The 14,374-nt window shown below is 41.1% G+C and overlaps 1 protein-coding gene across 1 annotated transcript in view; it reads right to left on the reverse strand.

Moving 5' to 3' along the window:
- The window catches only part of IMPG2 (interphotoreceptor matrix proteoglycan 2), a 64,714-nt gene that overhangs the window by 14,141 nt on the left and 36,199 nt on the right, over positions 1 to 14,374 (reverse strand). Inside the window, exons 7-12 of the mRNA XM_075766877.1 lie at positions 14,136 to 14,227; positions 9,340 to 9,501; positions 6,357 to 6,415; positions 4,977 to 4,994; positions 2,685 to 2,929; positions 2,040 to 2,122 (exon numbers count right to left, since the gene is read on the reverse strand). Coding sequence (XP_075622992.1) covers positions 2,040 to 2,122; positions 2,685 to 2,929; positions 4,977 to 4,994; positions 6,357 to 6,415; positions 9,340 to 9,501; positions 14,136 to 14,227 — 659 coding nt within the window. The remainder of the gene's footprint in view (positions 1 to 2,039; positions 2,123 to 2,684; positions 2,930 to 4,976; positions 4,995 to 6,356; positions 6,416 to 9,339; positions 9,502 to 14,135; positions 14,228 to 14,374) is intronic.

Genomic DNA, 14,374 nt, shown 5'->3' on the forward strand with positions numbered 1-14,374 from the left:
AAATATGACAGATGACTGCAAACACAGAATCCCCTCCCTCATTTTCCATTTGCTGCTGCCAGAAAGGCATTGTATTCAGAAAGCCAGAGCATTCTACCTGTTGCAACTCAACAGAAATAACAAGAAAATACAGATTTCAAAAACTAGACTTGATTTTTTCTTCACTTTTTAAGACCGCTGTAAAACTCAAAACAAAAGAATTAATGATTTGTTGGTACCATCTGCTTCCAAGTAGATGGTGAAGTTATGATAGTCCTACATTATGTCATGAGTATGTATGATAATACAAATCCAATTTATTCTCAAATCAGCTAAGAAAAATAACAGCAAAATTCTTTTTCATAGGCAACAGTTCCACTTAACAGTATCTACTTGAACCATAAAGATTTGACATCTGTGGAAGTAATTGACTTAATTGTTTCAGCCTTGTTTACTGTTCAAACATGTTTATGATTTTTTTCAATTTATCTGAAGTTACTTCCTAAATTTTCTGTGTATTGCAGATTGTACACAGCTCATTTTTGGGTATACTCAGTATCTTCTACATAATTAGAATCTTTGATGGAAGACATAGGGGACATTATTATTATTCATAGTCCATGATTAGAAAAATGTAACTTCCAGAAATTTTTCTTGTACATACTATTCCCTAAAACTGGTTTAAAATTTATTATTGCAAAGCTACCTCTACTTTAAAATCTTCTTGCCTGCACATCTATCAGAGTATCCACAGAGAGGATGTAAAGATGGCAGAATTCTTTGTCTTACTTAAAAAAAAAAAAAAAAAATCTGCAATATTTTAATCTAGTCAGATACCTCTAGTAAAGAGAAAGCCCTTTCCTGAAAGCTAACTTAAATTCATGTTTATCCACACCATATTTAAGCCATTTATGGCAAATCCATATGAATTTGCATTTTAGACATCAATGATTAGTTTTTAAAATTCAGGGAAAACTGGCACGAAATTAAGGATGTTATTTTTATACCTGTGACCTCTGTAGCAAGAATATTTCAGTTCTGTGAAGTGACTATGAATTTTGCTTCTCTAAAGATCAGAAGTTGGCCTGAAATTAAATGTGTCTGTGTTCACAATATCATCTCACAATGAACTTAGTGAGAACCTACCATCAAGCATAGGTGGACCGGGATTTTGTGGCACAAACTGAGCTCATTTCTTCTTGGAAGGCGCATCGGTGGGGCACAACAGACTGCAGAGCAGAAACCTACTGGATAAATCCTTAAGCCTAGACAATGCTCCACCATTGAGAAATTCTAGCTGTCAGCAGAACTAATTGACTTGATCTCAGTGTTGCTGGCACCTGACTTGGCATCTCTGCTTAAAGCCCCTTCGCATTGTACAGACATGGTCGGGGATACTACATCTCCTGTCCAATGGGGAACTTCAGTCCCTGTCCTGGGTTGTTCCAGCGGTAATCAGAGGAGATAATTATGATTTCAAGAGAAAAAAAAAGAAAGAAAAAAAAAAGAGAAAAAAAAAAAAGAGAAAAAAAAAAAGAGAAAAAAAAAAAAAAGAAACCACTAGCTATTATTTCTGTGTGTTTCCTTTGCTGGCATTAAGGAGATGGGCATCATTTTAAAACTGAACTGAGGACTGTCAGTGAAAGCAATACAGTAACAAAAGGAGCATACAAAACTTATCATTTTATCTCTTCTAGCAGCCAGCTTTAGTGCTTACATCCATTTCTCGCTTTCCACAGGAAGATAGTATTGTGGGAAGAATCATTTCTTTACAGCAATTTACAGTCTAAACGTAATGAAAAAACAGACAAAGGAAGCCTAAGCAGCAAGGCCTGGCTGTACAGCCAGGAACACGGTACTACCATGTAACAGAAGATGATCACAGAAAACTGTTGTGCAACAGATATCAAATTATCAGACGAGAGATTTCACCAGATGTGCCTTCATTACTACTTATTGTGCGTGAACAACAGGACAGAGAAGGTCTGGCTGCTGGCTGCAATTTTGCCTTGCTAAGTGTTAAAATGTGTCCAAAGGCCACCACTCAGAACCATACTCACATGGAACTCCGGGTGCTCCAGCACAACTGGATGCTCAGTAATCCAGGCTAGGTCTTCTGGTGTAGGATGCAGTATTTCTTTCACTGTGGAAATACAAATACTTGGGATCTAAAGGCTGCAGTAGCAGTGTGAGGAAGTTGGTTTTGAAGACTCACTGAAAAACCCTCCCGCATCTCAGATTTACGAGTAAAATCTTTTCAAAAAGTTTGCCAGATTTTGTTTCTGGAAATGCCCCTAGATCTCTGACAGGAAGTACAGAGGAAAGATGAGAACAGAGGGGTGGACAGCACTCCTCCGACACCTCCAGCAGGATCATTGAATATTCAGCAATAAACCAGGTATTTCCTTTGTGCTGCTCAAGGCCAACACAGGGCTACTAAGCTGAAGGTCGTCTTGGTGCAACGTGCATCATGTCTACCACATTCCCCCTCAATTCCTGTTAATTTTCGGAAGTATTACTGAAATTACATACCACAAACCTTGGTGTCAACAGAAGAGGCTAATCTAATGGATTAAGAATTGGATATTACTAGTTAAGATCAGAGCAAAACAAGCTACACCACAGCTGAATAATTCACTCATCTGAGATTTATTTTATAAAACTTCAGATGTGTGGCCCACCGATGCATCATAAGTAATACCCACCATTAGTAAGTTGGAGAGAGTTAGGGTCTAAAGATAAGGAAGTGTTTTCAAGCAAGGCATTTTTCTGGAGGATTTCAGCAATATAATCCCGGAAATCACTGATGGTGTACACAACTGTTGGATTATCCTCAATGCCCATAAAGGAGTTGTCCTCGACCTTGTTGGAATGAAGGTTAATCAGGTCCAAGGTGGCATTGCTGATCGCTTTTCCATCAAACGTAACAGCATAGTGAACTTCCACCCCACTTCGGTTGTACAAAGAAAAAGAGAACACAGATGAGAGATGCAAGGTTTTCCAACGTATAGCAAACACTATGATTTTTTTTTTTCCCCAAGAACTTGTGTCAATAACCTTTTTTAATATAAAAATATATTGCTTTAAAGGATTCTAAATAAAAACAATTTAATTCTTTTCACACCTTTGCCTGCCTGCCTGTGCTTTCCACCACTGCAAAGTTCTCGAGGAAAAGTCTACCAGAACCTGACATCTGGTCTGGTCCCAGCCCTGTATTTCTACTAGCGAATGGCAGACAGACCACAAGCAGACCAAAACGTTGGCTTTCTGCCAGCATTATTAATGGGCCCACCAGCATGCAGTGGTGCGAGCGATGATTTTAAGATCATGCCAATGATGGGAATGGCTCTGAGGTATCAAAACAGCAAGGAAAACCAGGCTGTATATAGTAGCAATCTACAGTAGCAAGAGGGAGCCCTGATCACTCACCGTGCAGTGGCAATCTGCTTGAAATAATGTCTTTAATAGCAATAAAATAGTATTTTATACAGCTTATAATTGGCATAATTTGTTGAGACTCATTTGATCATTTATTCTTGAACTAAGTTTTGTCTCTGTGTACAGCTTAGCTTTTTTCATATTAACTCTCCTCCATGTTCTTAATTTTCTTTTCCTGAATACACGTGGATGTCCTTTCCCACATGACAGCGTAGGCAGCAATCAGATTTACCATACACCGGGCATAAGCACAAGGGAGCTTTAGAAAATATAACATATTTTGGCTGTACACAGGGCATAGCAAGAAAATTAAGTAATCTATGAAGTGTTAGAAAAATGTGCTTCAAAGACAGGTTTTCCTCATTCCACAGAGCTGGACTGGATTGTTAAAGTAATGCTTCTGTTCAGAGAAGTCTCTAAAGCCCCAGATACAGCAGAGACATAATCAGCAAAGACACTGACTAAAACCAGGAGCCTGCTGGAGTTTTGCTGCTGGCTCTATCATTGAAATGAGCCCACCAAAGGCTCACCATGGGCACTGACAGTCAGCACAGGAAATAGAAAAGGGCAGCAGTAGTGAAAAGGCACAGCAAAGATGGAATACAGTATGCTCCTCAAAAGTAACATTTAGATTTAATACAACTGTGCTGTCCGTTGCAGTTAATAATTCCTAACTAATAACTATGACACCATCATCTATCCGCGAAGGGCTAAAACATCTGGTGCTTGGAATACAGTCTTTGTGAATAGTTGCATGCATCTTAGCCTGCAGAAGCACAGAAGAGTAGAGGATGGCTTTAAGTCGCTATTGTTTGTGAAGAGATTTGTGTTTTCTAACCTTTATTCTAAAATTAAAATGCTCATTCTTTGTAAAACTGTTTGTGGAAACTGATTACACCTTTGCTGAGAAATACACAAAAGAAAATAATACATCTGGTACGTAAAAGGCTGCAGTTCATTTTCTGTCTTGTGAAATTCTTAAAATACTAAAGGAGAAAAATTTTGGATGTTTAACCTGCATATGTCTGATGAAAAACAAGTCCAGACTGATCCCATCTCCTGCTAAGGAATGTTTATAAAACTGCTACTAAGACGTGCAGCACCTCTGGCCTTGAAGTAGCTAAGCCAACTGCTTTGCTGGACAACTATAGTTTTCCTTATGTACTTTAGTTTCTATAATAATAATAATAATCATCCCGTATCTATTCAAGACTTTGCTGCAAAGTATAAAGACTTTGAGTCATCATCAATCTTGTTTTCTTCACAAAAGAGACTCCTATACCCAAGTTAGCCCAGTAGCTGACTTGTGCTTAGAACATTTTCCCCAAGTAATTTTTTTATGATTAGGACTTAAATAAGCAAATAAGGTTTATCCATACATAATCCAAACAGAGTTTGAGTTACTTGCAGTTTCTGGTAGAACCCCCTCACATAATATTTATGCTGGATAACTATCTCGCTCTGGAGCCAACACTACAAATCCCCAAAACAGTGTCCTCCAGCTAAACATGTTTTTTCCATCTGTATTATGACAATAGCTATAAAAAAGTTGTCTTTACCTGTCCTCCTCAGGAGAGCTGAATATAGAAACAAAACAAAACACAACAAAACCTGTTAAATCAATGTTATAATTTCCTTTAAGTCTTCTATCTTTAGCAAATCTGCTTTGGTATTCTAGAGGGCACACAAATTTGAAAAAGCATACAGCAAAACGGTTGTAAGTCGCATAGGTATTCTGCTACATCATAAACTGTTCTGCTTTGACTGAACTATTTCCTATTAATCACAAGGAATTAGCAGAGCAGAGCCATCTCACCTTATTGCAAATAATGCAGTCAAATTGCTGTCAGCACCAAGAAAATCAAGGCTCACTAATTCTACCTAAAGGTTTAGTTTACAAACACGTTTTTTTGTCATGGACAGCAGAGCACAGAGCTCTGGTGCTTTGTCAGAAATATCGACCTTTTATCTGTCTTCTCCAATCAACCAAGAGCTTGCAAACGTATTAGAGTGCAGATACCAAGACGGAAGGTTTTGCTGCCTTCCAGGCTGGAAACTGAACACAGTCCAGGGTTCAACCATAAAACCTTTCTCACCATAGCTGCTTTGCTACCTGCATGTATTCTAGCTACAATCTTACAGCCAATAAATTCTAAGAAACACAGCTTACAAAGTCTCAAAGAAAACACAATTTAGATAAACTCATGAACAGTCTCATTAGATTCTGAAAGTTATATTGTAATCTGTCATCCATGTATCCCAAAACTCAGACATCAGGTGTTCAATGCATAATACACAGGATCCCCTTTTCCCTCAAATGAATTTAAAATGTCATTCCGAAGCACAAATTGATCTGAGGAAACTAGCCTTTAAAAAAATATTTGTAAGAATAAAGTTAAAACATTGCATATCATTTATCAAACTATTCACCCGCCTTTGCTTAGATCAAAGGGAGCAAGACCTTTACATATCTCAACCATCAACCTTTAGAGTAATCCCAAATTAACATTAAGAAGTTTACAAAAATTTAAATACACCACGTTTTTCCAAAAAGGTTTCTGTGCTCTTCCTCGTTTAATACTAGGACATGTCAACAATACTGAACAAGTATCAGATACTAATTTTAAATGAGAAAAGATCTCTCTCAATTTTAAGATAGAATCTTGAATAAAAATGCCTTGTTTTAAAATCAAGGCAAGCATATCATGTGAGATTCTCTGGTGGATGCCAGAGATGATTACATTTACATACAGTTCTGTATTTCTATTTCACCCTCTCTATATAGAGAGATACCAAATATGAAAGAACTTGTGCTTTGGTTAATACATCCTAGGAACTCCCACACACATGCCTGACATTCTTCCAAGTATGGTGGTAGCACATCGCACCACTGTACGTGATCGGTTTCAATCACCATGTATGCATCACTATCTTTTTACCTGTAATCCAGGACATGGATGCTTTTGTAACCAGGTAGTCCTTCAAATACACTTTCGATCTATTTTGAGGGGAAAACAAAAAATTAACACAGATTTCCTTCACCCTATTCATTTAGTGAAAAAAACAGGAAGAATTTTCAACATTTTCTAAAAATGTATCTGAGCTGTTACATCTAATAGGAGAAAAATGGTTGAATATTCTCTCTCTTTATGGAAGAAGAGTTTTGGTGACACTGTCTCATTATTAGGAAAGGAAAAGAAAAAGTATGAAGAACAACATCCAGCATTCCCCAAGAACTGTAAGAAACATTCAAAGGAGGGGAAATTGAAACAGACTCTGCAGAGATCTGCACTGCCCATAGCAGACTACATTCTTTCTCCTATTTATGCAGCACAAACCCTACTCTGCCCAAAAGGTTTCCATTACCTCCCAAACCTCTTTGGATTAAAAAAAATTCAGGAAAATGCTTTGGACCTTAGCAACTTAAAGAAGAGGAGCAGCAGATACCGGAGGAACAGGAACTTCTTAGACTTCAAAGAGGCACGAATGCATTACATAGTGCAAAACATGGCTCATCTCCACTGCTCTAAACATACAAAGGGCTCAGGAGTGACTGGCAGTGCTACTCACGAAAGACAAGTGTGGGCAGCAAAATGGCAGGACATCCAGGCCTAATTCAATAGTCAACTGTGTTACACGAGACAAAACCAAGAAATATAGTATTGACAGTTCGTGCCGGTTTGTTGCATTTTTTTTCCTCCCAGAAGATCCTTGCCAGTTGAGGATTATTTTTTACTCCTCAAATTCTTCTTCGCCTCCCCAGTCTCCCTATTTTTAAACTGTCTCTGGTGAGACTTAAACAATCGAAGTGCTGCCGACTTTCTTTTTTTCAAGAGCTTCTTTGTCCAAGCACAGAGAAAACCAGGCAAGGGATCAAAGGAGTGGAACATCCGTGTGCCAGGTGGACTCTGTCCCATCTGACATTTCTTCCACAAGCACAGTATGGCCTTGCTACTTGGCCACACAACTAGGAAAATTAAGATGTCTAGCCTACGCTAGCAACTTGTGACAGTTGTGGTGATGCTTTTTGGCTGCAGTGAAGGGTACATCTCTTTCCCACCTGGACCAGGATCTGGCACAGGCTTAACCCCAGTAAAAGGGGCTGAACAGAAAACCCCAACTAAATGGGACTAAGAAGGAAGCAAAGCTAGAGAAAAGATAAGCCTCATGATGCGCTGCTGTATGGTACCCTAGATGCCTCTCCCAAGAGAAAGGAAAGACAAACTCCCTGCTCCAAGAAAATGATGGTAAAAAAATTACCATCATTATAGAAAAAAAAAAAATTGGAAACAATAAGGAAAGGAAAGTCAGGAGATAGCAGTATGATCGTATTTTAAATATGCATTTGTATATTGGTGGGCCAGTAACTTTATTTGTAGCATACCAATTTAGCCAATACATTTTAATTAAAATTAAATTAACTTGAAATCAAGTTTTAATAAATCATGCATGTATGTGTATTTGTATATATTTATATGTATATTTCTTTGAAGTAGCTGCCTAACAGTCTAATCATGGTTCGTTCCCACTGACGCCAACGGAATTTAAGCATGTGTTTAAGAACTGGCTGGAGGGTTTTAAAATATGCTCACATGCACTGCCGATCCTGGGCATAAATGAGGAGCAGGAGTTCTCTCGGCAGCCTAGATTTCAGAGAGTATCTCACTGCAGTGCACAATGATTCATTCGAAGACATGTTGCTCCTGAGCAGAAATAATGAATGAGTTCTGCTATTTGCGACTTCTTCTGATTTCCTCATCTAACACCTACTCTGTATAGACAGATTCTCTAGACTGATGCCAGAGTTTCTTCTGCAGTCCAAAATCTGAACACTGCGTAATCATGGGGATATCCTATATCCCATTTCAGTGCTCAGCTTCTGTATGAGACCCAGAGCATGCCCACATAGGCAGATGCTGATGGACCTGTGCGCCTTCTGCCTGCGCTCCACGTTAATGTGGTGCTATACCTGAATTACTTGAGCTGCCTTCCAGCACTGCCTCAGCACAGGTTGATGGCTCTGACCTGCAGTCAATTCATTTGCTGCCATTTGAGAGTGTGGGCAGGGTGGTTTGCTAAGACCCTCAAATTGCATTTTTCACTCCCCAGTTTCAAACCAACTACGTTTCAGAAGAACTTGAACTGGACAACAAGATTAGAAAGCACTGAAATAAACTCCAGGCAGACTGGTCACTAGAGAGGTGTTAAATGTATCTTTAAAATTTAAGATTTTCAAGTCCTAATACTTAAAGAACTAATGAAGTTGCGTCAAGAGGCAAACAAGAATCTTGTCACTTCTCTGTGAGTTTAAAAGCTCTACTGCAGTAACACTGACAGGGAGAGGTACTAAAGATTCTGAAAGGATTGTAAGGTCAAAGTTAGCCCTGGTAGAAATAGGTCTTTAAAAGGACTAAAATAAGTGGAAAAGTTTTTCATTTATTAGTAACATCTGGCTCAGTTTCTTTTGCTAACACGAGGCAAAGTAAATTAAGAAAATTGGAAAATGGGGGAGAGAGAGCGAACAGTCCCTCAGAAGGGTCCTATCTAAAGTATGTCCCCATTCAGGTGTTCAGCATAATTTTCTGATCCTCCCAAAAGCATGCTTTTACCTCTTTTGCCTGCAAAAATGACAGCAGTCTATTCCATGAGAAACACAAAAAGAAAACTAGAGTAATTGGGTTTTGGCAACTGGTATGCTACACACAACATATGGCACTCTGCTACTTCAAAAAGGCAGCATGTCAGACAGAACGGTGTATTCTCATAGTGGGGGAGTATTTTCCAGCCTGCCTCAGACAACAAAAGCCCTAAGCTGGTTCTGTAGAGCCCATGAGAAAAAGGCAGTCCTAACACAGGTTCTATGCACTGCTACTGCTTTGCAGAGCCAGCAAAAAGAAAAAGGAAGCCAGGGAAGGAAATTACCTGAGAAATGAATTGTTCTGAGAGCAGTTGACGCTTCACAGCGGCTGGGTCCCTCAGCTCCTCACTGTACTTTTCACCAACAATCAAAATGCTGAACTCAATCATCTGCTCAGTTACAGGTCTCACTAGCTTCTCATCGTGCTTCTTTATCTCATTATTGATCTGGAAGGGAAGGGAGAAGGGAGAAAACAAGAGGTGATTTAATGCCTTTTTTTGTTTTGCCAGTTGTTGTTTTTTCCCAAGAAATAAATCCTCGTTACTCACCACAGACCAGATTCCCACCTATCCTGGATTTACTCCATGTAAAAAGCATCCCTAGATACGTATACGTACATACGGTCTGCCATCTATCAACAGCCCACGACATTCCTAAGCTTGGGTCCAAACATCTTTCTCATGTGGGCCCGAAACTTCCCCAGCTGCTGCAAACCTGGAGGTTTCTCTGGCTTGCGATGGAGCAGAAAGCCTGAGCCCTCTCCATAAATGCTGTATGGACAGGAATACCTCGCAGCACTATTGGTGAGCCACACTGATGGTCACGGATATACTTAATGACACGTGAAAACCGCAGTCCAAAGCACAGCATGCTCACTTGAGCCATCAGCATACCTGCTTGCCTTGCACTATAATGGGATGCTCATGAAGCCTCAGGGACGGAAGTGGCAACTAATCAGGCAATCTACTAAGCAAGAACATTTTTTGATAATTCTTGTTTTGCAGATAATTCTATTTTCCATTTGCACATCTTTACTCTAGTGCAAGGCCATCTAGTTGAGCTCAGCTACAAAAAGAAATCCAGTTGTGTGGAATGTTCATGAGGCAAATTAAAGTGCAACTATGGATATATGAACAGCTCACTTGAGCCCAGTCAGCAATAGGCTGATTTACCCCAAATTTACTCATTTATCACAAGGCTCCTACTTACTATTCCACCTGGAAGACAAGTTACCCTTGCCAAGTTCTACATTCAGAACAACACCCTGTATTGTTCAGCCTCAGTAAGTGAAGGATCCCCCCAGATACACAATGGGCACTGGGAGATCTGCAGGGACCTCTGCTGAGCTAAAGTGGTGGGCTTCAACTGGTAGGTCTACAGTTGCCCAAGAAGCCCCACAGCAGTGGCTGTGCAATGTATCAGGGACATGTGTAGCTATCATGGCTGCCAGGGGCAGCAGTGAATTCCAAGTTTTAATCTAATTTGAATGACTGAGCAACACAGAAAGAACACTTTCTGCTTAGTTCTCTAGTATTTTACAACAACGATACTATTCCTTGTGGTATACTGAAAGACATGAGAAAAACCAGATACTGTTTTACTGGTTTGTTCTAAAACAAAAAATTGAGATTTGTAGGGGAGGAAAGGGAAGGCTGGCTTAAGTTAACTTTAGCCAAATAGCCAAATGTCTTTAGCTATTTACACGCAGTTGTTGCTTTTTCCCCGTTAAAAAGGAAAAAAGAGAGCCAACAAAACAGACCTTTTCAGCAACACTGCAGCCTGTGTTATGTATGGTGCAGGAAATGGAAAAACCTTTCTCCAGAAAGTTTAGCTGTCACCAGTGAGCAACTTATACATTGTTTAGGGACCCTCTAAAAATTTTTAGTTAAATTCTCTTCCTCCTCTCATCCCTGTTTAACTAAATAACTGTTAAGGACCATAATGACTGGTACACTGCTTAAAGGTAGTTAGCATTTGAGAGATACATACCTAGCAGGTATATATGTGCTGCTACTGTATGGCTGTTTGCAACATCATGGAGTTTCAATCGTTTATCAGTCCCTCAAAACCAAAAGTGCAATCAACATATGAGTGCAGAAGATGAGCTTCGCTGACTCTTGGTCTTGTAATCTGCAATGCATTTTGGCTGCACAGAGCAATGATGAGGTGTGATGTAACTGTATAGAGTGAAAACATTGTAGCAGCAGCTATCTAATTCTGGTTTCTTTCTGATTTACTGAGTGGTCCTATTCTCTGCTCAGACAGAAATACTTCAGGCAGTTGTGTCTCAAAAAATAATAATGGTGTACATGGGACCAAACCACAAGTCTTCATACTTAATATAAAGTCAGAACCTGGACTTGAGTCAGAAGCTGTCTGCCTGTTTCATATTCAGTATTTATTCTTGGAAGCACAGTATCAGAGCTCCACAGTCAGCCTTGAAAGCTCTAGAAGAAAGCACAGTTTGGCCCAGCTTTGTTTCATGGCCATACTAGGTTACAGAACAGCGCAGTTAAACCCAGTACCATAAATCAGTTTCTACTTATATGCAGCATATGCAACTTTGTAAGTTCTCAGTAAATCCACTGAGAGTTTCACATTTATAAGAAAACAAAAGCCAGCTGATTCATATCACTGGTTTGCAAAATTTTCTTCAGTCATGTAAGCCCATGAATACTGCATTTGGAATCTAGAGTTCAGGCTTACATTTTAATGCAGAGGAGCTGTTTCCTGGAAGCAAATACTTCCCTGGGACCTATGTGGTGGTCGGCGCTTCTGAAAGCAAGCTCACTTTTACACAGACGTTTTAGATACTTGATGTAGGATTCCCTGTGTTGGGAGTTTTGTTTCAATATCAAGGTCAGGGTGACTGTAAGATGATAAATAAAAGTTCACCCATGTCAGCAGAGGAAAAGGAGCAGAGAATTGGAAGGCATCTTCAAGGCTATCTAGGCCATCTCTCTGCTGTCCTACACAATTGTACCACATGGACCCTTGAATTTAAGCAATTTAAGGTTGTATTGGGTTTGCATGGTGTGCTGGTTTCAGCTGAGAGGATTGATTTTTCTTCATAGTAGCTAGTGTGGGGATACGTTTTGGATTTGTGCTGGAAACAGCATTGATAATATAGAGATGTTTTTGTTCTATGGACCTATTGTTGAGCAGTGTTTACACGGGGCCAAGGCCTTTTCTGCTTCTCGCACTGCCCTGCCAGCGGGATGGCTGGGGGTGCACAAGAAGTTGGGAGGAGACACAGACAGGACAGGTGACCCAAACTGACCAAAGGGATATTCCATACTATATGACATCATGCTCAGTTTATAAGGAGCTTGGGGAAAGGGGAGGGGGGGGGGCGGCAGCGTTCGGAGCAATGGTGTTTGTCTTCCCAAGTAACCATTACGCGTGACAGAGCCCTGCTTTCCTGGGGATGGCTGAACACCTGCCTGCCCATGGGAAGTGGTGAATGAATTCCTTGTTTTGCTTTGCTTGTGCGAGCGGCTTTTGCTTTACCTATTAAACCGTCTTTATCTCAACCCACGAGTTTTCTCACTTTAACTCTTCCAATTCTCTCCCCCATCCTGATGGGGAGGGAGTGAACAAGCGGCTGCGTGGTGCTCAGCTGCCGGCTGGGGTAAAACCACGACACATGGCAAGGTTTTGGTAGTGGAGGGGGCTACAGGGGTGGCTTCTGTGAGAAGCCGCTAGAAGCTCCCCCCATGTCCAACAGAACCAGTGCTAGCTGGCTCCAAGACAGACCCACTGCTGGCCAAGGCCGAGCCCATCAGCCACAGGGGTAGCACCTCTGGGATAACAGAGTTAAGAAGGGGAAAAAGTTGTTGTGCAATGGCAACTGCAGCCAGAGAGGAGTGAGAATATGTGACAGAAACAACTCTGCAGACACCAAAGTCAGTGAAGGAGGGGGAGGAGGTGCTCCAGGCACAGGAGCAGAGATTCTCCTGCAGCCCATGGAGAAGACCATGGTGAGGCAGGCTGTCCCCCTGCAGCCCATGGAGGTCCATGGTGGAGCAGACATCCACCTGCAGCCCATGGAGGACCCCACACCAGAGCAGGTGGATGCCCAAAGGAGGCTGTGACCCCATGGGAAGCCTGCGCTGGAGCAAGCTCCTTGCAGAACCTGTGGCCCCATGGAGAGAGGAGCCCACGCTGGAGCAGTCTGTTCCTGAGGGACTGCACTCAGTGAAAGGGACCTATGCTGGAGCAGTTCATGAAGAACTGCAGCCCGTGGGAAGGACTCACACTGGAGAAGTTCGTGGAGGACTGTCTCCCGTGGGAGGGACCCCGTGTTGGAGCAGAGGCAGAGGGTGAGGAGTCTTCCTTCTGAGGAGGAAGGAGCAGCAGAGACAACATGTGATAAACTGACTGCAACCCCTGTTCTCTGTCCCTCTATGCCACTGGGGGAGAGACAGTAGAGAAAACTGGGAGTCAAGTTAAGCCCAGGAAGAAGGGAGAGGTGGGGGGAAGTGTTTGTAAGATTCAGTTTTTATTTCTCATTATCGTTCTCTGATTTGATTGGTAATGAATTAAACTAATTTCCCCAAGTTTAGTCTGTTTTGCCCATGACACTAATTGGTGAGTGATCTCTCCCCTTGTCCTTATCTCAACCCATGAGCCTTTCATTACATTTCCTCTCCCCTGTCCAGCTGAGGAGGGGAGTGATAGAGCAGCCTTGGTGGGCACCTGGCCTCCTGCCAGGGTCAACCCACCACAAAGATGTATTTTGTTTCCATAGGAATAATAATGCTCCATATTCTTCCTGGAGCTCTCAGAAGCCCTAGGCATTCCTTGTCTAGTCCTATGTCACCAGCAAAATCCTTACCTGATAGCTCAACTGACCTGTTCTCTCCCACGGTGGGGGAAGCGGCATTGCAAATCCTCTGCAAATGAAAAAATACCTGCCCAGGAAATTATTTTAAAACTTTCTAAAGTTCATGCCCTGTTTTTATGAAATCTTAATTTGCTAACAACTTTAAGTACTAGGAAATGCAAATGACCACAAACAATATTATTTAGAAAAGGCAACAGAATGCTGAACCAAATGAAAAAAAACCAAACCACTCACAGTAGTGTCTGCATCTTCAATCTCATGGATGGTACCACCCGCAGGACTCTCAACAGAGATCTCGTGAGCAGGAGGAACATTGGCAGCTGCATCTGAGATTGAAAAAGAGCAGTATTATTTTGTTTGAGTTTTTTTATACCCATGTACATGTAGATACACATAGCAGTAGATCAACAAGCATAAAGCAACAGTAACATTTGATTCCTATTCCTATCATCATGACAGAAACAACACAGGAA

Source organism: Balearica regulorum, chromosome 1 (assembly GCF_011004875.1).
Source record: "Balearica regulorum gibbericeps isolate bBalReg1 chromosome 1, bBalReg1.pri, whole genome shotgun sequence".
Classification (NCBI taxonomy): Eukaryota; Metazoa; Chordata; class Aves; order Gruiformes; family Gruidae; genus Balearica; species Balearica regulorum.